General features: G+C 37.8%; 1 protein-coding gene across 2 annotated transcripts in view; it reads left to right on the plus strand.

Moving 5' to 3' along the window:
- Window positions 1-23,964, plus strand: part of DRC9 (dynein regulatory complex subunit 9) — a 53,742-nt gene that overhangs the window by 3,770 nt on the left and 26,008 nt on the right. For both annotated transcript variants that reach the window (XM_060639716.3, XM_078453082.1), the window contains exons 2-5: window positions 1,076-1,144; window positions 2,210-2,477; window positions 6,865-7,100; window positions 10,610-10,738. In XM_060639716.3, coding sequence (XP_060495699.1) covers window positions 1,110-1,144; window positions 2,210-2,477; window positions 6,865-7,100; window positions 10,610-10,738 — 668 coding nt within the window. In that variant the 5' untranslated portion in view covers window positions 1,076-1,109. The remainder of the gene's footprint in view (window positions 1-1,075; window positions 1,145-2,209; window positions 2,478-6,864; window positions 7,101-10,609; window positions 10,739-23,964) is intronic.

Below are 23,964 nucleotides of genomic sequence, written 5' to 3' on the forward strand. Positions count from 1 at the left end.
AGTTGTTCAGGCAAGAAACAACAGCCATGTCCAGCATAGTGTTGGGGGATACAGAAAAAGAAGAAAGAATCCACAGGACTTTGTGATGGCTTGGATTGGGAAATGCTGGTGTCAAGATGAACGAGGAAGCAGGAATGACTCCTAGATTTCTAGCATTGAGGAATGAAAAGCCAGAACAGCATGAACACACTGACTACTGCATTAGCATAGTCCTATCTTACTTGCATGAAGCACATTTACCTATGGCCCAAACCTAAAAAAGGAAAAATGAAGAAGCAACAACAACACAAAAGAAGAGCCAAATCTCCTTAACACCATGATACTTTCTCCTAAGAATGCCCTTGTACCAGAAAATTTGGCTAGTTTGGAGTATCCTGTTTTCAGTTTACATAAAGATTCTATTTTATGTTTTCATTTTTGCATATGAGACTTCTGTTGTGTGAGACATACTTGTATCATCCTTGTAAAAAATCATATTGGAAACTTACCATTCACTATTCATTCAGCATAGAGCAAAATTCTCCATGGGATGTTCTTATTGTAAAGCTCATTTAAGCGGAAAGGATTTTGGCTTATGGAATGGTAACATCTTGATAGTAATAGTAAACTACTTTCAGGATTTTCAGGATTAATGCAGCTTTTCTAAATACAATCTCAAGTATTCTAAGTCCAGGCGCAATAAATTTTGTTGTCTGACAGATCGGAAATTAAATGATCTAATTAAACATTTCAGTAAGCAGAATAACATAAATCTATTATACAAACATTGCCAATTAAAATCATAATATAATAAAATATGAAAACCATGTTGTATATTAATTTACCATAAGAACAAACTCAAAGATTTCATTTATCAGTAATTTCATTTGTCAATAATTAAACTGACTACTTAGTAGTCCTGCATCCCATGATGTCAGCGGTTTTTCCATTGCTAGGACTGCTCTGATAAGCAAAAAGAGGGGATATGTCACAGCTCTCATAATTCTTTAATTTTCTCTTAATGAAAGGATGGAAATAATTTAAATGTCATTCAACACTCCCTTAAACTAATCTCAATGTTTTCTTCCCATTTTAGGTGACTGCATTTCTTGTGAGATTGTAAATGTACCATGGAAGTTAAAAGTAGCTTAAGAAGAATGGAAAAGTATGTTCAAAATTCCAGTTTGTGTGTGTGTGTGTGTGTGTGTGTATGAATTATGCCTTATGCTAAATTTATCTATTGCTGTGTAACAAATTACCCCAGAGCTTAGTAACTTAAAATATAAACTTTTATTATTTCACATAGTTTCTGTGGGTCAGGAATTTGAGAGCAGCTTAGCTGAATGGTGCTGGCTTGGGTCTGTTTTAAGGTTGAAATTGCCCAGGGCTGTAGTCATCTGAAAATTTCACTGGGGCTGCAAGATCCACTCCCACACAGCTGGGGAGTTGATGCTGGCTGTTGGTAAGAGGCCTTAGTTCCTCACCCTCACAAACTTCTCCAAAGGGCTGCTCAAGTGTCCTCATGACAAGGCAGCTGGGTTCTCACAGAGTGAAAGATATGAGACAGTAAGGGAGAAGCTTCAGTGTCTTTTATCACCTAACCTTGGAACCCACAATATCCTCCTGGTTACATAGCTTAGTTAGTCCTATTAATATGAGGGACAAAGGGCATGAATACGAGAAGGTAAGACTCATATGGACCCACTTTGGAGACTGGTTACTACAATTTGGTTTTGGTTTTGTTTTTAATGTTATTTTTTTAATGTTTTGTTTTGTTTTTTAAGTAAGCTGTGTACCAATCTGGGGCGCAAACACACCCCAAGATCAAGAGTCACATGCTCCACAGACTGAGCCGGACAGGTGCTCCTGCCACATTCCGTTTTTCATTAATCATGAGACACTTGGTTAGCATCTAAAGATATTGCTAGAAAAAAAAGTTAATTTGGATTCAAATTAGTTGGTTAAGCACAGTCAAATAGTATGGGTTACACAGAGTTATTAACCAGTAAGTGGCGTGCCTTTGGTGGGTCAGAATGTCACAGAGAGATATTTATTTAGCAGAACCATGTGTAAACTACTTTTGTTCTTTATTTTGGTTATATCTATATATTTTTGGATATATCTTTATTTTGGATATATCTATATCTACATGCTGCCTGTGCTTTTGAGTTTGTGCAATTTTTAAACATTTGGTGTCTGACTTATTTTTTTTCTTTATTTTTTTCTTTAGAGGCCAATTAGAAGCCTCAAATCTTCCATCAGAAGTCTGGCATTCTGAGGTGACAGTGTCAGTGACAGGCGAGCCACCTGGTGCTGTAGAAGAAGAAGAAGAAACAGCTGAAGAAACAAACATAGAAATCATCCCGGAAATCATAGAACCACTCTCCATTCTAGATGTGCTGAGGATCTCTGCAGTTCTGGAGGATACCACAGATCAGCTCTCTATTCTAAACTATATCATGCCAGTTCAGTATGAAAGAAGACAAAGTGTCAACATGGTATATACACTCACCACTATTTAATTTTTGTTTTCTTTCCTTTTTATTTTTCTATCATGTACCGTACTTATGCCATTAAATTTAACACAGGAGATAGCACGTTTATCTGAGATAAAAAGGGTTATAATAATTACCTGGGATACATACCCTGAATTGATGGGGTGAAATAACAATAGTTCAACAGACATTGCCAGTCAGAATATCCTTTTCTTCCAATATGTTGGCATTATTCAAAAAAGCCTACAGTTAAATCAGTAGACAGTGTATGTACTGAGAGTAGCCAAATTACTGAATTGCCCCACCTGTCTTGTATTTCTTGGCTGCTGAAAGCTAACTGAACGGTAGTGGGAAGAAATTCAGCTGGACCTTCTTAATGTTTCTTTATTCTAAAATGACTTTGTTGTTTTGTTGAATCTGTTGCAACCTGCCTTTGTGGATATCCAGCTACATCATTATGTCACCCATTATATTTTCAGTGGTGATATGGACTCCTCCTCAAAGGGCTATTGAATTATCAAAAAACTCAACTTGGTAGTGAGAAAATTTTCATAAATTCTTAAGCTCTTATAAATTTTAATAACTTAGGTTGTAGTATAAAATGGAAAGAATTTATAAATACACATTTATTAAGTTCAGCAAAATTACTTTATATAATTTGTACAGAATATACAATTCTGATTCTATTATAGATGAAAATTGCTACATAAACAACAGAGTAAATTGCTTTCCATGTCTAATGGAAGAGAAGTCCATATTTATTGTGACTAGATACTAATTTCACCTTAAATTTTTAAAATAATAATAATTATTATCATTATATGTATAGTCTGGGTTTATTCAACTTTTATTGAAGTTTGAAAGTTATACAAAATTTTAATAGAATACTGGATTTGGAGGGGCATCTAGGTGGCTCAGTTGGTTAAGTGTATGACTCTTGGTTTTGGCTCAGATCATGGTCTCACGGTTCGTGAGTTCAAGCCCCACATCAGGCTTTGCACTGACGGTGTGGAGACTGCTTGGGATTCTCTCTCTCCCTCCCTCCCTCCCTCTCTGCCCCTCCCCTGCTCATTCTCTCTCTCATTCTCTCTCTCAAAAAACTTGGTAAAAATTACTGTAAAGAATACTGGATTTGGAGTCAGGAGCTCTTTGCAGTTTAGTTGTGTACTATCAGTTCATTTCACTTTCTTGGTCTTCATATTCCCATTTGTAAAATGTGATGGAGTTTTTGTGTGTGTATTTTTTTTTCATTTTTATTTTTAAGTAATCTCCACACCCAATGTGGGACTTGAACTCATAGCCACGAGATCAAGAGTTGCATGCTCCGCTGACTGAGCTAGCCAGGTGTCCCTAAAGTGTAATAGAGTTTTAACTAAATGATCCACATAGTCCCTTCTAATGCTAACATTCTATGAATTTCAGGGTGGTTTTAAAACAACACTAACAGGTTTAGCTATGGAGGACACTGAGGGTTGATGGAGGGAGGTGGGCGGGGATGGGCTAAATGGGTAATGGGTATTAAGGAGGGCACTTTTTGTGATGAGCACTGTGTGTTATATGTAAGTGATGAATCACTGAATTATACACCTGAAACCAATTTTACCATATGTTAACTGACTAGAATTTAAGTAAAAACTCGGGGAAAAAATTACATTAATGGGTATATCAGGGAATTTTGTAACAAATTAATTTTTCTTATCAATTTATGAAGGCAAAGAGACTGAAAACCCAAGAACTAAGCCTTTCAATGCATTTAAAATAAGAGTCTAATTCATACATTAAGCTAGGTAATAAATAGTAGAGAGTCTGGGGTTTCCTCCCTATTTATTGTCTCCTTCAGTAAGAATCAAAAATAAAAAGATATTTAGTTAGTTAGCAAGATAAAGTTTTATGAGACTTATCAATGATACTGTCAGGCTAAAAAAAGGTAATTTGCCTTCATAGAAACTCAAGAGAGAATGAAAAACCCAAATTTATAAACAATTCAGCAGCGGTCACTACTTCACTAAATTAAAGAACAAAATTTTTGCACTATTTTATTCTGGTTTATGATAGGGATCTTCACCCACAAAATTTTCTGACTTAACAGAGACCCTGCTTGTAATTTCATAGTAGTGTATATAATAAAGCCTTATACTCTTATCTTGATTAATAGAAGCTTAACAGCTCTTTTCTCAATATAAGTTAGTTCCACAACTTTACAAAACTATGAATCTTTTAAAATAATATTTTGCTTCATAATACTACTTCTAGCTCATTAATTTTACAATGTCATTGCCCTGTAAGGGCATAGGATTATATTTTAAATCCTTTGTCTTATTGTTTAGCCTTTAGAACAACTTGGGATGAAAGGTTAATTAGCATTATCCCTCTTTTATAGCCATTTTTATAGCTAAGGACATCTCCAAATAGATTTTCATTTGTAAAATCATGGAGTGGCATGATGAAAAATATACTAATGTATCAGATTCTACCAGAAGTGGGAGTAAGTGGACCAAAATTTGGGAAGAGCTTCCTTGCAGGGATACTGTTTCTCTTACCTTTTGTCTCAAGAGTCTAATACCCTCTCTTGTACATTGTGTGTGATGGAAATATTTTTTAGTAAATGAACTAAAACATTTAGCTAGTCTACTTAAATTCTCTCTTTTAAAAATTCATATTTATTTGTAGTAATCAGTAAATCAGGCTGCTTGACACAGTTGCTTCCATTTCCAGATGCCCAAGCATAAAGGTAGAGGAAAAACAGGGAAATGGAAAAACAGAGCCTCCTAGGCCTTACACTTTCCCCTTCCCTACGTAGATAAAATCTAAAATAAAAACCACCCTTAAGGTTTTCCTTACATCTAGGTAAGTTTCAGTTCAGTTGTTGAAATGCTACACTTCTATTCTCGTTGTAGCCAAATTAATTTTAATTTAAAAGAAAAAATTTAAATTTAGTTCTTATTTAAGGCAGCATTTTGTTTTGTACTTCCCTATAGATGTGTTCTTTAGATCTGGATCTTTGCTTATAGTTGATGTAAAGAAAAATACAGTTGACTCTGTGTTTATTAACCATTCATGGATAGTTTTTAACATTTCTGGGCTAGTTGAAGTTTAGCTAAGGAAGACCTAGGCTTTGTGTATCAGTGTGCAGATAAACTTTTCTTCTGTGCATAAGACAACACAAGAATTTAAGTAATCATAACAAGTGTAGAACTCACAAAGTTCTGTGTACTGTTCTAAATGCTTTATGTATATTAATTTATTTAATCCTTTTAATAACCCTATGAGGGGAGGTACTACTATCCCTATTTTACCAATGGGAAAATGGAGGCATAGAGATATTAAATAGTTTTCTTAAGTCAATATGGTTTAGTGAGAAATAAAGCCAGGATTCAAATAAGGAAGTTTGGTTTCAGAGTCTTTAGGTATAATGACTATGTTGTATGGCCTCTCAAAAGCTAAAGCTTTTAGCCACAGATTAAATGGGAATCATCAGTTAAAAGACATATGCTGTTCCTATGGTTGATGCCTACCCCTTAGTGTTCAATTTGGGTCTGAAAAATAAATTATTTTGGCCTTTCCCCACATGACCTTCAAAATCTATACCACACTACTAATTATACCAATTTGCTCTTTGATATGACTTTCCTTTCATTCTTTATATTTAAAATTCATGTGTCAATGAGCATTTTGAGTCTCCTATACCCTAGGCATTGTTCTAGACAATGAAACTATAAAGATGGCCACATTTATTATCCAGTCTAATTCCCAAAAGAATTTATTTTATTTTATTTTTTAATTATTTACTTTTGAGACAGAGAGTGCCTGCATGAGTGGTGGAGGGGCAGCAAAAGAGGGAGAGAGATAATCTCAGATTGGCTCCTTGCTGTTAGTACAGAGCCCGACGTGGGGCTCAATCTCACAAACAGTGAGATCATGACCTGAATCAAAATCAACAGTCGGATGCTTAACGGACTGAGCCACTCAGGTTCCCCTGTTTCAAAAAGAATTTGAAGGGAACCAAGATCTCTAAGAACTGTCCCTTCCTTCATAGAATTTACAATCTGATGGAGACAATTATACAATTGTATACAATTTATACAAGAATTACAATATGGTAAATGTCTGCTAATAAAGATGTTTCACAAATAACTTTTCCTTTGATCAAAATCTTAAAGTTTACCTGGTGGTACACTGAGGAAAGACAGAAAAGGAATGTTGTCTAGGGGCAGGAAGGAAGAAAATAGCAGGACATGGTTTATGTGGCTGAAGAAAAGGGTAATTTTCTTGTGTGTCGAGTACAAGTGGCAGAAGATGAGGTTGAAAAATGTAGGCAGAGGCCCTTGTATAGCATTGTTTCTTTACTCTTAAAATCTGTATTACATAAAACATTATTTCTTGTTTTTAGAAGAAAAATAAAGAAATCAATTTTGAAGGAAAGACCTTAGAAAAATTTTCAGATGACCCAAAAACCTCAAAAATAACCAGTCCATTCTTAGCTAAAGAAGAAACCAAGTTGCCAGAAATCAGACAAGGAAGCCAATTGGCCAACGGATTTAACAAAACGCAAGATCTTGTCTTCAAAAAACCTATAAGACAGACCATAATGTCTACGGAGACACTGAAGAAAATTCAGGTAGATAGGTAAGGAAGGAGAGCATATTTGGAATGTAGTAGTATATTTATTATGGATGAAAAATGGGTGTAACGGTGGTCGACTGCTGTCTTCTCTTATGGATTGGTCATTATATGGAAAGCTACTGCTTTCCATAGGATTAGCTAAAGACTGCCTAGAGGAAGTGTGGTACAATTGGAAGTATGTGGCTATATAATCATGGGCAAGTTGTTGAGCCTTTGTTTCCAGTTATTTATTCATTTATTCATTTATTATTTTTTATTTGTAGAGAAAGAGAGCGGGAGTGGGGGAGAGGGACAGAGGGAGAGAGAGAATCTTAAGCAGTCTCCCCACTCTGAGCGGAGCCCAACTCAGGGCTCAGTCTCATAACTGTGATATCATAACCTGAGCTGAAATCAAGAGTGGGACACTTAGCCAAGCAGGGCACCCAGGTGCCCCGAGAATTTCTGAAAGGCAGTCTCAGTTTCCATTGTCTCAGTATTCAGTTTTTTGTTGTCAGCTGGCTTGCTGACAAAGAAACCTGTTAAGTTTAATAGAGGATGTAATATGGGGTGCTTGGGTGGCTTAGTCTGTTGAGCGTCCGACTTTGGCTCAGGTCATGATCTCATGGTTCGTGAGTTCAAGCCTCGTGTTGGGCTCTGTGCTGACAGCTCAGAGCCTGGAGCCTGCTTTGGATTCTGGGTTTCCCTCTCTCTGCCCCTCCCCTGCTTGTGCTCTGTCTCTCTCTCTCTCAAAAATAAACATTTAAAAAATTTTAAAAATAAAATAAAAGAGGATGTAATATGATGGTAAGGACTGTTGGTAAATGAATGCTTAGAACAATTACCCAGGGCCACCAGCCAAATGCATGCAGCCTGTGGTCTGTTTTTGAAAATAAATTTTTTTGGAATACAGCATTGCTCATTTGGTTACATATTGTCTCTTGCTGCTTTCATGCTACAACAACAGAGCTGAGGAGTTGCAACAGAGAATTTATGGCCTGCAAAGCCAAAACATTTACCATTTGTCCCTTTATAGGAAAAATATTCCAATCCCTGCATCAGAGGGGTAATGTTTCTTGTTAAAATCAATCTGGCTCAGATTTGCATGCATGACAGAAATGTATCCAGCTTATAAACACCCAATCTAGCTAATGTCCTTTTCTGTCTCCATGTGATGGCTAATATCTTTTCAATTGGTTTTTTTTTACTTTGGTATACTTAACTTTTCTCTTAATATAGGTTTTGAATCTTTTTCTTTGAACTGTTGTTAATAGATTATTATGTAAAATAGTGTAATTCTTGCCGACTCTATGTCAAAACATTAAAAAGCAGTTTTTAAAATTCTCTACCCACCAGAATATTATAGAAACCAATGGACTAGGAGTCAGGAAGTATGAATTATATGGTTATACATCTTTCTCAAATTAGTTATGTGTGATTAGGCAGGTCATTTAACCTTCCTGGTTAACCCTTCCTGGGTTTACTCATCTCTAAAATGTGAGGGTTTTATTAGCTCTTTAAAAAAAATTTTTTTTAATGTTTTATTTATTTTTGAGAGAGCGCAAGAGAGACAGAGCATGAGTGGGGGAAGGGCAGAGAGAGAGGGAGCCACAGAATCTGAAGCAGGCTCTAGGCTCTGAGATGTCAGCACAAAGCCTGAGGCAGGGCTTGAACCCACAAACTGTGAGATCATGACCTGAGCTTTTAACTGACTGAGCCACCCAGGCGCCCCTCTTTTTAAAAATTTTTAAAAGGTTTAACTTTTGCAAAATTATGAAATATTTTTTATTATTAAAAAAAAATTTTTAATGTTTATTTATTTTTGAGAGAGAGACAGAGCACAAGCAGGGGAGAGGCAGAAAGAAAGGGGACACAGAATCCGAAGCAGGCACCAAGCTCTGAGCTGTCAGCACAGAGCCCAATGCAGGGCTGGAACTCATAAACCATGAGATCATGACCTGAGCCAAAGTCAGACACTCAACCCACTGAGCCACCCAGGTGCCCCTCAAATATTTTTTAAATGAAGAAAAATATAATTTTTCGGGGGAGAGAGAGAGGGAAAGAGCAAGCAGGGAAGGGGCAGAGAGACGGGGACAAAGGATCCAAAGTGAGCTCTGTGCTGACAGACTGACAGCAGTGAGCTGGACTTGGAGCTGGAATTCACAAACTGTGAGATCATGACCTTAGCCAAAGTTGGATGTTCAACCCACTGAGCCACCCAAGCACCCCAAAATGCAGAAAAATATAAATAATGAAATAATGAATACTTAAATGTGTGTAAGCACCGAATCTTAACATTTTACCATAATTGCTTTAGAGGTTTTTGTTTTTTTTTATGAATTCATTTTATTTTATTTTAAAGGTTTATTTTTGAGAGGGAGTGAGAGAGAGAGAGAGAGAGAGCATGCACAAGAGGGGTAGAGAGAGAGGGGGACAGAAGACTGAAAGCAGGCTCTGGGCAGACAGCAGGTCCAATGTGAGGGTTGAACTCACGTACTGCAGGATCTTGACCTTAGCTGAAGATGAGCGTTCAACGGACCAAGCCACCCAGGCACCCCTGTTTTGTTTTGTTTTTAAATGAAATACTACAGATACAATTGAAGCCTCAGATGCTAGTCCCCCTCACTCTTCCCCCAAAGATGAACTCTATTCTGAATATGGTATTTATTATTCTCTTACATGTTGTGATACTTTTATTAGGTATGTATGTGTTTTATTTAAACAGTACATACAGTTTTACATGTTTTTTAAAATTTTTTTTTGGGGGGGGGTGGGTAGGAGCAGAGAGAGGAGGACAGAGGATCCTAAGTGGGCTCCATGTTGTCAGCTCAGGCCCCACATGAACTTGTGAACAGAGATCATGACCCGAGCTGAAGTTGAATGCTTAACAGACTGAACCACCCAGGCGCCCCTAGTTTTACATGTTTTTAAATATTGTGTACATAATATTATACTGTACATTCAGTGTTTGTTAGTACTTGGTACGTAAACTTTGTCAGGTTAAGGAAGTTCTCTTTTATTTCTAGTTTGCGAAGAGTTTTTGTTGTTTATTTTTAAAACAATGGGTATTGAGTTTTGCCAAATGCCTTTTCTGCCATCTGTTGTGATGGTCTTATGGTTTTTCCTCCTTTTGCCTTTGTTAATGTGATGAATTCTATTAATAGACTTTCTTTTTTTTTTTTTAATTTATTTTTGAGAGAAAGCGTGGGTGGGTGAGGGGCAGAGGGAGAGGGAGAGAGAGAGAGTCCTAAGCAGCCTCCACATTGTTAGCCTGGAGCCCGACACAGAGCTCAACGTGGGGTTTGAACCCACGAACTGTGAGATCATGACCTTAGCCGAAGTTGGATGCTTGACTGACTAAGCCACCCAGTCGCCCCTCTATTAATAGACTTCCTAATGTTAAATTATTCTTGCATTCCAGGAGTAATTCCAACTTAGTTCTGATTTTCATTCCAGGTCTTAACTTGTGTGACTTCTGTAGCCCTTTGTAAATGTAGGGAAATTTATTAACTCATCTTTCTTGTTTCTCCTTACAGGCAGTTTTTCAGTGACATAATTACAAAGACCATGCAGGAGCTGCAGGAGTCAGGCACTTTCACCAGTCTCTTGGAAGCTTTGGGCAAAGAGAGGGAAAACAAAAAGCATTTCTATGATATCATTGCCAGGTCCAAGTAATATTAAGTTTATTTGCTGTACTGTATTTTATTTTTTTTTTTTTTTTTAATTTTTTTTTTAACGTTTATTTATTTTTGAGACAGAGAGAGACACAGCATGAACGGGGGAGGATCAGAGAGAGAGGGAGACACAGAATCTGAAACAGGCTCCAGGCTCTGAGCCATCAGCACAGAGCCTGACGCAGGGCTTGAACTCACCAACCGCGAGATCATGACCTGAGCCGAAGTCAGACGCTTAACCGACTGAGCCACCCAGCCGCCCCTGCTGTACTGTATTTTAAAGTGCTATAAAATTTTTACCAGAAATCCTTGATTTTTAAAGCAAATCAAGTCTGTGCCTTCCAGGGAAGATAAATAGAACTCAGAAATTAAGGTTCTAATCTTGGGACAATAATTGAGATTTCTGGGCTTTGGTTATGTGTATCTACAATATGTCAAGAATATTCTTCCTATTATACAGTAATCTTTTTTTTAATTTTAATTCAAGTTAGTTTCACCCATCTCCCCCCACCTCCCCTCTGGTAACCATAAGTTTGTTCTCTATAGTTAAGAATCTGCTTCTTGGTTTGTCTCTTTCTCCCTCTTTTTTTTTTCCTTTGCTTGTTTGTTTTGTTTCTTAAATGCCATGAGTGAAATCATATAATATTTGTCTTTCTCTGACTTATTTTGTTTAGCATTATACTCTCTAGCTCCAATGGCAAGGTTTTATTATTTTTATGGCAGAATAATATTCCCTTGTATATATATACCACATATTTATCCATTTATATATCGATGGACACATGGGCTACTTTCATATCTTGGCTATTGTAAATAATGCTGCTATAAACATAGGGGCGCATGTATCCCTTCTGAATTAGAGTTTTTGTGTTCTTTGGGTAAATACCCAGTAGTGCCATTACTGGATCATAATATAGTTCTATTTTTAACTTTTTGAGAAACCTCCATAGGGTTTTCCACAGTGGCTGCATCAGTTCACATTCCCACCAACAGGGCAAGAGGTTAATTTTCTCCACATCCTTGGCCAACACCTGTTGTTTCTTGTGTTGTTGATTTCAGCCATTCTTACAGGTATGAAGTGATACCTCATTGTAGTTTTGATTTGCATTTCCCTGATGTTAAATGTTAATGAACATCTTTTCATGTGTCTATTGGCCATCTGGAAGTCTTCTTTGGAAGATGTTTGTTCATGTCTTCTGCCCGTTTTTTCACTGGATTATTTGTTTTTTGGGTGATGAGTTTTATAAACTTTTTGTATATTTTGGGTACCAACCCTTTATTGGATATGTCATTTGGAAATATCTTTTCCCATTCTGTAGGTTGCCTTTTGGTTTTGTTGATTGATTGATTTGCTTTTGTTTCCTTTGCCTTGGACCTATCTATAAAAAGTTGCTATAGCCAATGTCAGAGAAGTTACTGCCTGTGCTTTCTGTGCTCTCTTCTAGGATTTTTCTTGTTTCCAGTCTTACGTTTTGGTTTTTAATCCATTTTGAATTTGTTTTTGTAGATAGTGTAAGAAAGTGAGCCAGTTTCTTTCTCTTGCATGTTTTTGTCCAGTTTTCCCAAGGCCATTTGTTGAAGAGACTGTCTTTTTTCCATTGGGTATTCTTTTCCACTTTGTCAAAGATTGACTGACCATATAATTGTGGGTTTATTTCTGTGTTTTTTATTCTGTATCTAGTTTTGTTCAATTACCATACTGTTTTGATTACTACAGCTTTGTAATATAACTTCAAGTCCAGAATTGTGATGCCTGCAGCTTTGCTTTTCTTTTTCAAGATTGCTTTGGCTATTTGGGGTCTTTTGATTCCATAAAAATGTTAGGATTGTTTGTTCTAGTTCTGTGAAAAATGCTGTTGGAATTCTGACAAGGATTGCATTAAATATGTAGATTGCTTTGGGTAATATAGACATTTTCACAATATTTGTTCTTCCAATCCATGAGTATGGAATGTCTTCATTTCTTGGTGTTGTCTTCAATTTCTTTCATCAGTGTTTTATAGTTTTCAGAGTACAGATCTTTCACCTCTTTGGTTAGGTTTATTCCTAGGCATCTCATATTTTAGGTTCAATTGTAAATGGGATTGTTTTATTAATTACTGTTTCTGTTGTTTCATTACTGGCATATAGAAATGCAGATTTCTGTACATTGAGTTTGCATCCTGCCACTTTACTAAATTCCTTTATCAGTTTTAGCAGTTTTTTGGTGTAGTCTTTTGGTTTTTCTGTATAGTATTATGTCATCTGCAAAGAGTGAAAGTTTTACTTCTTCCTTACTGATTTGGATGTCTTTACAGTAATTTTTCTTAAGACTGAATTCACTGCAGATTCCTGAACAATAGCAGGTGATCATGAAAAGCATGCCAAGGGAAGTTTTCCTTTCCAGGGCCTTTGAACTAATTCCAAAGAGTTTCATACCTTAAGAAATTGAACACAATCAGATGATTTTGGGACCAAGATAAAATTCTTATATGAAGGCTGAGTACTCAGAATGAGAGTGTTTATCTTGTTTGCATAGGTGGAATTGTTTTCCTTGAGTTATTTTCTCTACTTTTGTACCTTAGTATTGGTAATAAATTCTGTACTAGGGATTTTTTTTTGAGAGAGAGAGAGAGAGAGAGAGTGCATATACATGCAAACAGGGGAGAGGGAGAGAGAGGGAGAGAGAATCCCAAGCAGGCTCCACAGGGCTTCATCTCATGATCTGAGCTGAAATCAAGAGTGGGACACTTAACCTACTGAGCCATCCAGACGTCCCTGTACTAGGGATATTTTGACAGTTAGATTAATTAACACATGTACAGACTTAGGATAGTTCCTGGCACATAGTAAGTGCCTAATAATAATAATAACAGCTACTATTATGGACTTAACATTGTAAGTACACTGCTGGTGGGAGAATTAATTGGTATAATTTGTAAAAGTGATTTATTTATGAAAAATACATATACCTAATTTCAATTTTATAATATTCACTATTATTTATGTACTATTCCATAATTTATTTAACCATTCCTTGAATTTAACATTTAGGTTGTTTCCAAATTTTTGTTTTAGCAAATGATGTGTTAGTGTGTTTCTTTGTCTGATCTATTATTATTCCATGAAGTTCAGTCACTACATGTGGAATTACAGAATCAAAGATATAGTCTATAGTTTAATGGATGATATTATAAATCTATTTAAAGTATTGTTTACAGAGTTATAACATGGGGGAAATGTTTATATCACATTTTTTTTTTTTTTTTGAGAAAGAGAGAGAGAATGCAAGTGGGGGAGGAGCAGAGGGAGAGGGAGAGAGAATCCCAAACAGGCTCCACACCAGCGTGGAGCCCAGCACGGGGCTCAATCTCACAACCATGAGATTATGACCTGAGCTGAAATCAAGAGTTGGACACTTAACCGACTGAGCCACCCAGGTACCTCTGTGTCACAATTTTAAATAGAAAACGAAAGACTGGAAATAATATAGTATTATCACATCTCTATAATAAAACTGAAAAAAAATGCGTAGAAAATGATAACTGGGGGGGTACCTGGGTGGCTCAGTCTGTTAAGTGTTTGACTTTGGTTTGTGAGTTCGAGCCTGGCAATTGGGCTCTCTTCTGTCAGCACAAAGCCTGCTTTGGATCTTCTGCCCCTGTCTCACTCCCTCTCCCTGCCTATTCTCTCTCTCTCTCAAAATAAAATAAACTTAAAAAAAAAAAAAAAAGAAAGAAAATGAGAACTGGAGGCTCCTGGTTCAGTCAGTATATGTATATACATTCACATTATTTGTTGTAGCATAATGGTAAAAATCTAGAAATAGCATAAGTGTCCTTTGTAAAGGAGTTCTTGAATGATTGTTAATGTTAGGAAATAAGAAACATGCAGCTATTAAAAAGAATAAATTAGAGCTCTATGATTGATCTAGAGGAATGTTCTTCATATATAGATAAGTGAAAAAATTATAGTATCATGTGTGTAACATGACTCATTAAAAAAAACTCATCCATATATGTAAGAGCACAAGGAAAGATGCGGAAGGATGTATATCAAAAGGCTTAACATTGATTACTTCATAAGAGTGAATCGGAAGGGAGAAGGGAGATGGCAGATTATCTATCTTTTCCTGTAAGTGCCTATTCAGTTTTGAAATATTACAGTGTTGTACTTATTACCTAATAATTTTTTAAAAAGCTAATCAAGTAAGAAAAATAAAGGGGCGCCTGGGTGGCTCACTTGGTTAAGTGTCCGACTTCTGCTTGGGTCATGATCTCATGGTTCTGAGTTGGAGCCCCGCATCAGGCTCTGTGCTGACAGCTCAGAGCCTGAAGCCTGCTTTGGATTCTGTGTCTCCCTCTCTGTTTCTCCCCTGCTCCCACTCTGTCTCTCTCTGTCTCTCTCTCAAAGATTAAAAAAAAATTTTTTTAATTAAAAAAAAAACAGTAAGAAAAAAAAACACAAAAAACAAAACAAAACAAAAAACCAGTAAGAAAAATAAAAAAGAAATATGTACCACTATTTGGGAAGGAGTAAATTATCTCAATGTAGACAGTTTACCAGTGATTGATTTTACATATGTGATTATATATAATAATTTCTTCTTTTAATTTTTCTTCCAATTAGATAGGCATCATTTTGGATTTACTTAAATTGGAAAATTATATATAGATTTGGGCAAATCAGTTACATATTGTTTAGTATTTTAACTACTGTGTGATTGGCACTTTTATCATCACATTTAATGATGGATATAAGACAGACAAGATTTTCTATTTAGTTCCTTGAATAAGAGCTTTATTGAGATAAAATTTATATGCTGTTAAAGAAATTATTCAGACACATGTCAAAATGGTAATGAAGACTTTATTCAGGATTATTGTAATAGGGAGAGAGATTAGGCTCAACTCTGAAGAGGGGGTCAGTGGATAAAAAATTACTAAGAGACATAAAGGGTAGAGGATTCTTGCTAAACTAATTTAACAGGATTCTTACTGAAAGCAGGCTAAAGGTTTAGATATCAAGGGTGGGGGATGAGAAATTTGATCAAAATCCAGGGAGATCAGATCAGGGTGGGGATTCTCTCTAAACTGATTTAGAAGTCTTGCTCAATTAGGCTATGCAGGCTGAAGTTAAGGACAGTGGCCAAGGACAAGCTCTGGTAGAGAAGACTCAGAGGAACCTGCTTAGTTTGGTCAAGGAGAGAGTCTTTGTCAATACCAAACATTTATCTTTTCAACATGTACAATTTGGTGGTGGTTTTTGGTATATTCACAGTTGTGCAACCATCACCACTATCTAATTCCAGAACATTCTCATCATTCCAAAAAAGAAAGACTGTACTCATTAGTACTCACTCTCCATCCCTTTCTGCTCAGCTCCTCTGTTTAGTTTTAAATGAAGCTTCTCTTGTTGGTAATTATCTTCACTATACAATAAAATATTATAAAATAATAAGAAAGATACCAGAATATAAGTGGAAAATGGGTAAAAGATAAGTGTAATGAATGAGCCTTGGCGAAAGCCCCACATAGGGCCTGGCATGAAATAATTTTTCCTTCCTCTAGGAGCAGGTGTGAAAGACATGCTTAAAGTATGCATTCTACCTGTGAGATGTGTGCATATCTGCCCCTGAGTAAGAATGAATAATATGTAAAGATCCTCTGCTTAAGCTCCCTTTGGTTAGAAATCATTCTCACTTAAAAAAATTTTTTTTGTTATCTCTATACCCAACATGGGGCTCGAACTCACAACCTCAAGATCAGAGTTACATGCTTTTCTGACTGAGCCAGCCCAACACACCATTATGTATTTTTTAATATGTATCCTACTTCATTATTCAGGGGAAACAGACCACTTTGTTTCTCAAAGCAAAAGAAAGGAGAGAATTTGCCAGGTTTTAGGGTCTTTTAAGATTTTGGTCAGAAGGTCCAAGATTTATGAGTTATCAATTTCATCATAGTCACTCAGCCTCTACTCTAGAAAGGCAAACAAAAGGAGCCAGAGTAGCCCCTCTGCTTGCTGAAGTGGTAACCTGGGTGCTCTTTATTGGAACTCAGCTGTAGAATGTAGATCACTAATAATGTGCAAGCCACACCAGCACTATTCCCATTTGTGACAGAAAGGTATACATAACTTGGATCCTATGTGAGTATTGTTTGGGCATTGCTTTTTTTTTTTTTTTTTTTTTCTTCAGTAGACTTCAGTTTTAAGTTCATAGAAAAACTAAGCAGAAAGTAGAGTTCCTAGGGTACCTGGCTGGCTCAGTAGGTGGGGCATGCAACTCTTGATCATGGGGTTGTGGGTTTGAGCCCCATGTTGGGTATAGAGATTGCTTAAAAATAAAATCTTAAAAAAAAAAAAGAGTTCCTATATACCTCTTATTATTAACATCTTATATTAATGCAGTACATTTGTTATCATCAATGAGCCAGTATTGATACATTATTATTAACTGAAGTCCATAGTTTACATTAAGGTTCACTCTTCAAAAAAAACCATTTTATTTTATTATTGTTTTTTCAGTTTTTTATTTATTTTGAGAGACATAGAACAAGCAAGCAGGGGAGGGACTCTGCCCCTAGAGAGGGCCTGCCTCTAGAGAAGGAGAGAGAGAATCCCAAGCAGGCTCTGTGGGGCTCAAACTCACAAACTGTGAGATCACGACCTGAGCCAAAACCAAGCCTAACCGACTGAGCCATCCAGGCACCCCTAGGGTTCACTTTTTTGTTATATATTCTGTGGGTTTTGACAAATGTGTGCTGACATACATCCAGTGTTACAGTTTTATATAGAATAGTTTCACTGCCCCAAAAATCCTTTGTGTTCTACCTATTAATCCTTCCCACCCTCTCCCTGAGCCCCTGGCAACCACTGATTTTTCTACTGTCTTCATAGTTTTGCCTTCTTCAGAATGTCATGTAGTTGAAATCATACAGCACATAGCCTTTTCAGATTGGCTTCTTCCACTTAGTTTATGCATTTAGGATTCTTCCATGTCTTGTCATGCTTGACAGGTCATTTTCCTTTGTTAGCATGAAATAATATATATACTTTTAAATTTTATTATATTTTTATTTTTTTAACTTGAACAACTTTCTTTTTTAATTTTATTTATTTAACTTATTTATTTTTAATATATGAAATTTATTGTCAAATTGGTTTCCATACAACACCCAGTGCTCATCCCAAAAGATGCCCTCTTCAGTACCCATCACCCACCCTCCCCTCCCTCCCACCCCCCCATCAGTCCTCAGTTTATTCTCAGTTTTTAAAAGTCTCTTATGCTTTGGCTCTCTCCCACTCTAACCTCTCCTTTTTTTTTTTTTTCCTTCCCCTCCCCCATGGGTTCCTGTTAAGTTTCTCAGGATCCACATAAGAGTGAAAACATATGGTATCGGTCTTTCTCTGTATGGCTTATTTCACTTAGCATCACACTCTCCAGTTCCATCCACGTTGCTACAAAGGGCCATATTTCATTCTTTCTCATTGCCACATAGTACTCCATTGTGTATATAAACCACAATTTTTTTATCCATTCATCAGTTGATGGACATTTAGGCTCTTTCCATAATTTGGCTATTGTTGAGAGTGCTGCTATAAACATTGGGGTACAGGTGCCCCTTTGCATCAGTACTCCTGTATCCCTTGGGTAAATTCCTAGCAGTGCTACTGCTGGGTCATAGGGTAGGCCTATTTTTAATTTTTAGAGGAACCTCCACACTGTTTTCCAGAGTGGCTGCACCAGTTTGCATTCCCACCAACAGTGCAAGAAGGTTCCCGTTTCTCCACATCCTCTCCAGCATCTATAGTCTCTTGATTTGTTCATTTTGGCCACTCTGACTGGTGTGAGGTGATACCTGAGTGTGGTTTTGATTTGTATTTCCCTGATGAGGAGCAATGTTGAGCATCTTTTCATGTGCCTGTTGGCCATCTGGATGTCTTTTTTAGAGAAGTGTCTATTCATGTTTTCTCCCCATTTCTTCACTGGATTATTTGGTTTTTGGGTGTGGAGTTTGACTCTTTATAGATTTTGGATACTAGCCCTTTGTCTGATATGTCATTTGCAAATATCTTTTCCCATTCCATCAGTTGCCTTTTAGTTTTGTTGACTGTTTCCTTTGCTGTGCAGAAGCTTTTTATCTTGATGTGGTCCCAGTAGTTCATTTTTGCTTTTAATTTCCTTGCCTTTGGGGATGTGTCAAGTAAGATATTGCTGTGGCTGAGGTCAGAGAGGTCTTTTCCTGCTTTCTCCTCTAGGGTTTTGATGGTTTCCTGTCTCACATTCAGGTCCTTTACCCATTTTGAGTTTATTTTTGTGAATGGTGTGAGAAAGTGGTCTAGTTTCAACCTTCTGCATGTTGCTGTCCAGTTCTCCCAGCACCATTTGTTAAAGAGACTGTCTTTTTTCCATTGGATATTCTTTCTTGCTTTGTCAAAGATTAGTTGGCCATACTTTTGTGGGTCTAGTTCTGGGGTTTCTATTCTATTCCATTGGTCTATGTGTCTGTTTTTGTGCCAATACCATGCTGTCTTGATGATTATAGCTTTGTAGTAGAGGCTAAAGTCTGGGATTGTGGTGCCTCCTGCTTTGGTCTTCTTCAAAATTACTTTGGCCATTCGGGGCCTTTTGTGGTTCCATATGAATTTTAGGATTTCTTGTTCTAGCTTCGAGAAGAATGCTGGTGCAATTTTGATTGGGATTGCATTGAATGTGTAGATAGCTTTGGGTAGTATTGACATTTTGACAATATTTATTCTTCCAACCCATGAGCACGGAATGTTTTTCCATTTCTTTATATCTTCTTCAATTTCCTTCATAAGCTTTCTATAGTTTTCAGCATACAGATCTTTTACATCTTTGGTTAGATTTATTCCTAGGTATTTTATGCTTCTTGGTGCAATTGTGAATGGGATCAGTTTATTTGTCTTTCTGTTGCTTCATTATTAGTGTATAAGAATGCAACTGATTTCTGTACATTGATTTTATATCCTGCGACTTTGCTGAATTCATGTATCAGTTCTAGCAGACTTTTGCTGGAGTCTGTCGGATTTTCCATGTATAATATCATGTCATCTGCAAAAAGTGAAAGCTTGACTTCATCTTTGCCAATTTTGATGCCTTTGATTTCCTTTTGTTGTCTGATTGCTGATGCTAGCACTTCCAACACTGTGTTAAACAACAGCGGTGAGAGTGGACATCCCTGTCGTGTTCCTGATCTCAGGGGGAAAGCTCTCAGTTCTTCCCCACTGAGGATGATATCAGCTGTGGGCTTTTCATAAATGGCTTCTATGATGTTTAAGTATGTTCCTTCTATCTCGACTTTCTCCAGGGCTTTTATTAAGAAAGGATGCTGAATTTTGTCAAATGCTTTTTCTGCATCGATTGACAGCATCATATGGTTCTTATCTTTTATTAATGTGATGTATCACGTTGATTGATTTGCAAATGTTGAACCAGCCCTGCATCCCAGGAATGAATCCCACTTGATCATGGTGAATAATTCTTTTTATAAGCTGTTGAATTCGATTTGCTAGTATCTTATTGAGAATTTTTGCATCCATATTCATCAGGGATATTGGCCTGTAGTTCTCTTTTTTTACTGGGTCTCTGTCTGGTTTAGGAATCAAAGTTAATACTGGCTTCATAGAATGAGTCTGGAAGTTTTCCTTCCCTTTCTATTTTTTGGAATAGCTTGAGAAGGATAGGTATTATCTCTGCTTTAAACGTCTGGTAGAACTCCCCTGGGAAGCCATCTGGTCCTGGACTCCTATTTCTTGGGAGATTTTTGATAACTGATTCAATTTCTTCGCTGGTTATGGGTCTGTTCAAGCTTTCTATTTCCTCCTGATTGAGTTTTGGAAGTGTGTGGGTGTTTAGGAATTTGTCCATTTCTTCCAGGTTGTCCAGTTTGTTGGCATATAGGTTTTCATAGTATTCCCTGATAATTTCTTGTATTTCTGAGGGATTGGTTGTAACAATTCAATTTTCATTCATGATTTTATCTATTTGGGTCATCTCCCTTTTCTTTTTGAGAAGCCTGGCTAGAGGTTTATCAATTTTGTTTATTTTTTCAAAAAACCAACTCTTGGTTTCATTGATCTGTTCTGCAGTTTTTTTAGATTCTATATTGTTTATTTCTGCTCTAATATTTATTATTTCTCTTCTTCTGCTGCGTTTAGGGTGTCTTTGCTGTTCTGCTTCTATTTCCTTTAGGTGTTCTGTTAGATTTTGTATTTGGGATTTTTCTTGTTTCTTGAGATAGGCTTGGATTGCAGTGTATTTTCCTCTCAGGACTGCCTTCGCTGCATCCCAAAGCGTTTGGATTGTTGTATTTTCATTTTCGTTTGTTTCCATATATTTTTAAATTTCTTCTCTGATTGCCTGGTTGACCCATTCATTCTTTAGTAGGATGTTCTTTAACCTCCATGTTTTTGGAGGTTTTCCAGACTTTTTCCTGTGGTTGATTTCAAGCTTCATAGCATTGTGGTCTGAAAGTATGCATGGTATGATCTCAATTCTTGTATACTTATGAAGGGCTGTTTTGTGACCCAGTATGTGATCTATCTTGGAGAATGTTCCATGTGCACTCGAGAAGAAAGTATATTCTGTTGCTTTGGGATGCAGAGTTCTAAATATATCTGTCAAGTCCATCTGATCCAATGTATCATTCAGGGCCCTTGTTTCTTTATTGACCATGTGTCTAGATGATCTATCCATTGTTGTAAGTGGGGTGTTAAAGTCCCCTGCAATTACCACATTCTTATCAATAAGGTTGCTTACGTTTGTGAGTCATTGTTTTATATATTTGGGGGCTCCTGTATTCGGCGCATAGACATTTATCATTGTTAGCTCTTCCTGATGGATAGACCCTGTAATTATTATATAATGCCCTTCTTCATCTCTTGTTACAGCCTTTAATTTAAAGTCTAGTTTGTCTGATATAAGTATGGCTACTCCAGCTCTCTTTTGACTTCCAGTAGCATGAAAGATAGTTCTCCATCCCCTCCCTTTCAATCTGAAGGTGTCCTCAGGTCTGAAATGAGTCTCTTGTAGACAGCAAATAGATGGGTCTTGTTTTTTTATCCATTCTGATACCCTATGTCTTTTGGTTGGCACATTTAGTCCATTTACATTCAGTGTGATGTCTGTAGGTTTCATGCTTGTAGCAATGTCTCTGGTACTTTGTCTCACAGGATCCACCTTAGGATCTCTTGTAGGGCTGGTTTAGTGGTGATGAATTCCTTCAGTTTATGTTTGTTTGGGAAGACCTTTATCTCTCTTCTATTCTAAATGACAGATTTGCTGGATAGAGGATTCTTGGCTGTATATTTTTTTCTGTTCATCACATTGAAGATTTCCTGCCATTCCTTTCTGGCCTGCCAAGTTTCAGTAGAGAGATCCGTCACAAGTCTTATCGGTTTCCCTTTATATGTTAGAGCACGTTTATCCCTAGCTGCTTTCAGAATTTTCTCTTTATCCTTGTATTTTGCCAGTTTCACTATGATATGTCGTGCAGATCGATTCGGGTTACGTCTGAAGGGAGTTCTCTGTGCCTCTTGGATTTCAATGCCTTTTTCCTTCCCCAGATCAGGGAAGTTCTCAGCTATTATTTCTTCAAGTACACCTTCAGCACCTTTCCCTCTCTCTTCCTCCTCTGGAATACCAATTATACGTAGATTATTTCTCTTTAGTGCATCACTTAGTTCTCTAATTTTCCCCTCATACTCCTGGATTTTTTATCTCTTTCTCAGCTTCTTCTTTTTCCATAATTTTATCTTCTAGTTAACCTATTCTCTCCTCTGCCTCTTCCATCCAAGCTGTGGTCGTCTCCGTTTTATTTTGCAGCTCATTCATAGCATTTTTTAGCTCCTCCTGGCTGTTCCTTAGTCCTTTGATCTCTGTAGCAATAGATTCTCTGCTGTCCTTTATACTGTTTTCAAGCCCAGCAATTAATTTTATGACTATTATTCTAAATTTACTTTCTGTCATATTGTTTAAATCGTTTTTGATCAGTTCATTAGCTGTCATTATTTCCTGGAGGTTTTTTTGAGGGGCATTCTTCCCTTTCATCATTTTGGATAGTCCCTGGAGTGGTGCGGAACTTCGGGGCACTTCCCCTGTGCTGTCTTAAATAACTTGCCTTGGTGGGCTTGGCCGCAGTCAGACCTGATGCCTGCCGCCAGCCCACCGCTGGGGCCACAGTCAGACTGGTGTGTACCTCTTCCCTTCTCCTAGGGGTGGGATTCACTGTGGGGTGGTGTGGCCCCTCTGGGCTACTTGCACACTGCCAGGCTTGTGGTGCTGGTGATCTGGCGTATTAGCTGGGGTGGATCGGCAAGGTGAACAGGGGCGGGAGGGGCAGGCTCAGCTTGCTTTTCCTTCATTGAGCTGCTTCGGGAGGGGCCCTGTGGCACCGGGAGGGAGTCAGACCCGCCGCTGGAGGGATGGATCCTCAGAAGCACAGCGTTCGGTGTTTGAGAGGTGCAAGCAAGTTCCCTGACAGGAACTGGTTCCCTTTGGGATTTTGGCTGGGGAATGGGTGAGGGAGATGGCGCTGGCGAGTGCCTTTGTTCCCTGCCAGGCTGCGCTCTTTCGTCCGGGGCTCAGCAACTCTCCCTCCCGTTGTCCTCCAGCCAAAATTATAAGCTGTTAGCTTATAATCTTCCAGATGTTAAGTCCCACTTGCTGTCTGAACACACTCCGTCTGGCCCCTCCACTTTTGCAAGCCAGACTCGGGGTCTCGGCTTTGCCGGCGGGCTGCCCCTCCACTCCAGCTCCCTCCCGCCAGTCTGCGTAGTGCGCACCACCTCTCTGCCCTTCCTACCCTCTTCCGTGGGCCTCTCATCTATGCTTGGCTCTGGAGAATCCGTTCTGCTAGTCTTCTGGTGGTTTCCTGGGCTATTTAGGCAGGTGTGGGTGGAATCTAAGTGATCAGCAGGACGCGGTGAGCCCAACGTCCTCCTATGCCGCCATCTTCCCAGCCAGTCTATATATTTTTTAATTTTAGAGAGAGAGTGGGAGACGGACAAAGGGAGAGAGAGAGAATCCCAAGAAGCCTCCACACTCAGCACAGAGCCAGACGTGGGGCTTAATCCCACGACCCTGGGATCATGACCTGAGCTGAAATCAATAGTCAGAAGCTCAGCAGATTGAGCCACGCAGGTGTCCCCAGAATAATATTTTATTGTCTGAATATACCACAGTTTATCTGTTCACATACTGAAGGACAACT

The sequence above is a fragment of the Panthera onca genome, chromosome C2 (genome assembly GCF_046562875.1).
Source record: "Panthera onca isolate mPanOnc1 chromosome C2, mPanOnc1 haplotype 2, whole genome shotgun sequence".
Lineage (NCBI taxonomy): Eukaryota > Metazoa > Chordata > Mammalia > Carnivora > Felidae > Panthera > Panthera onca.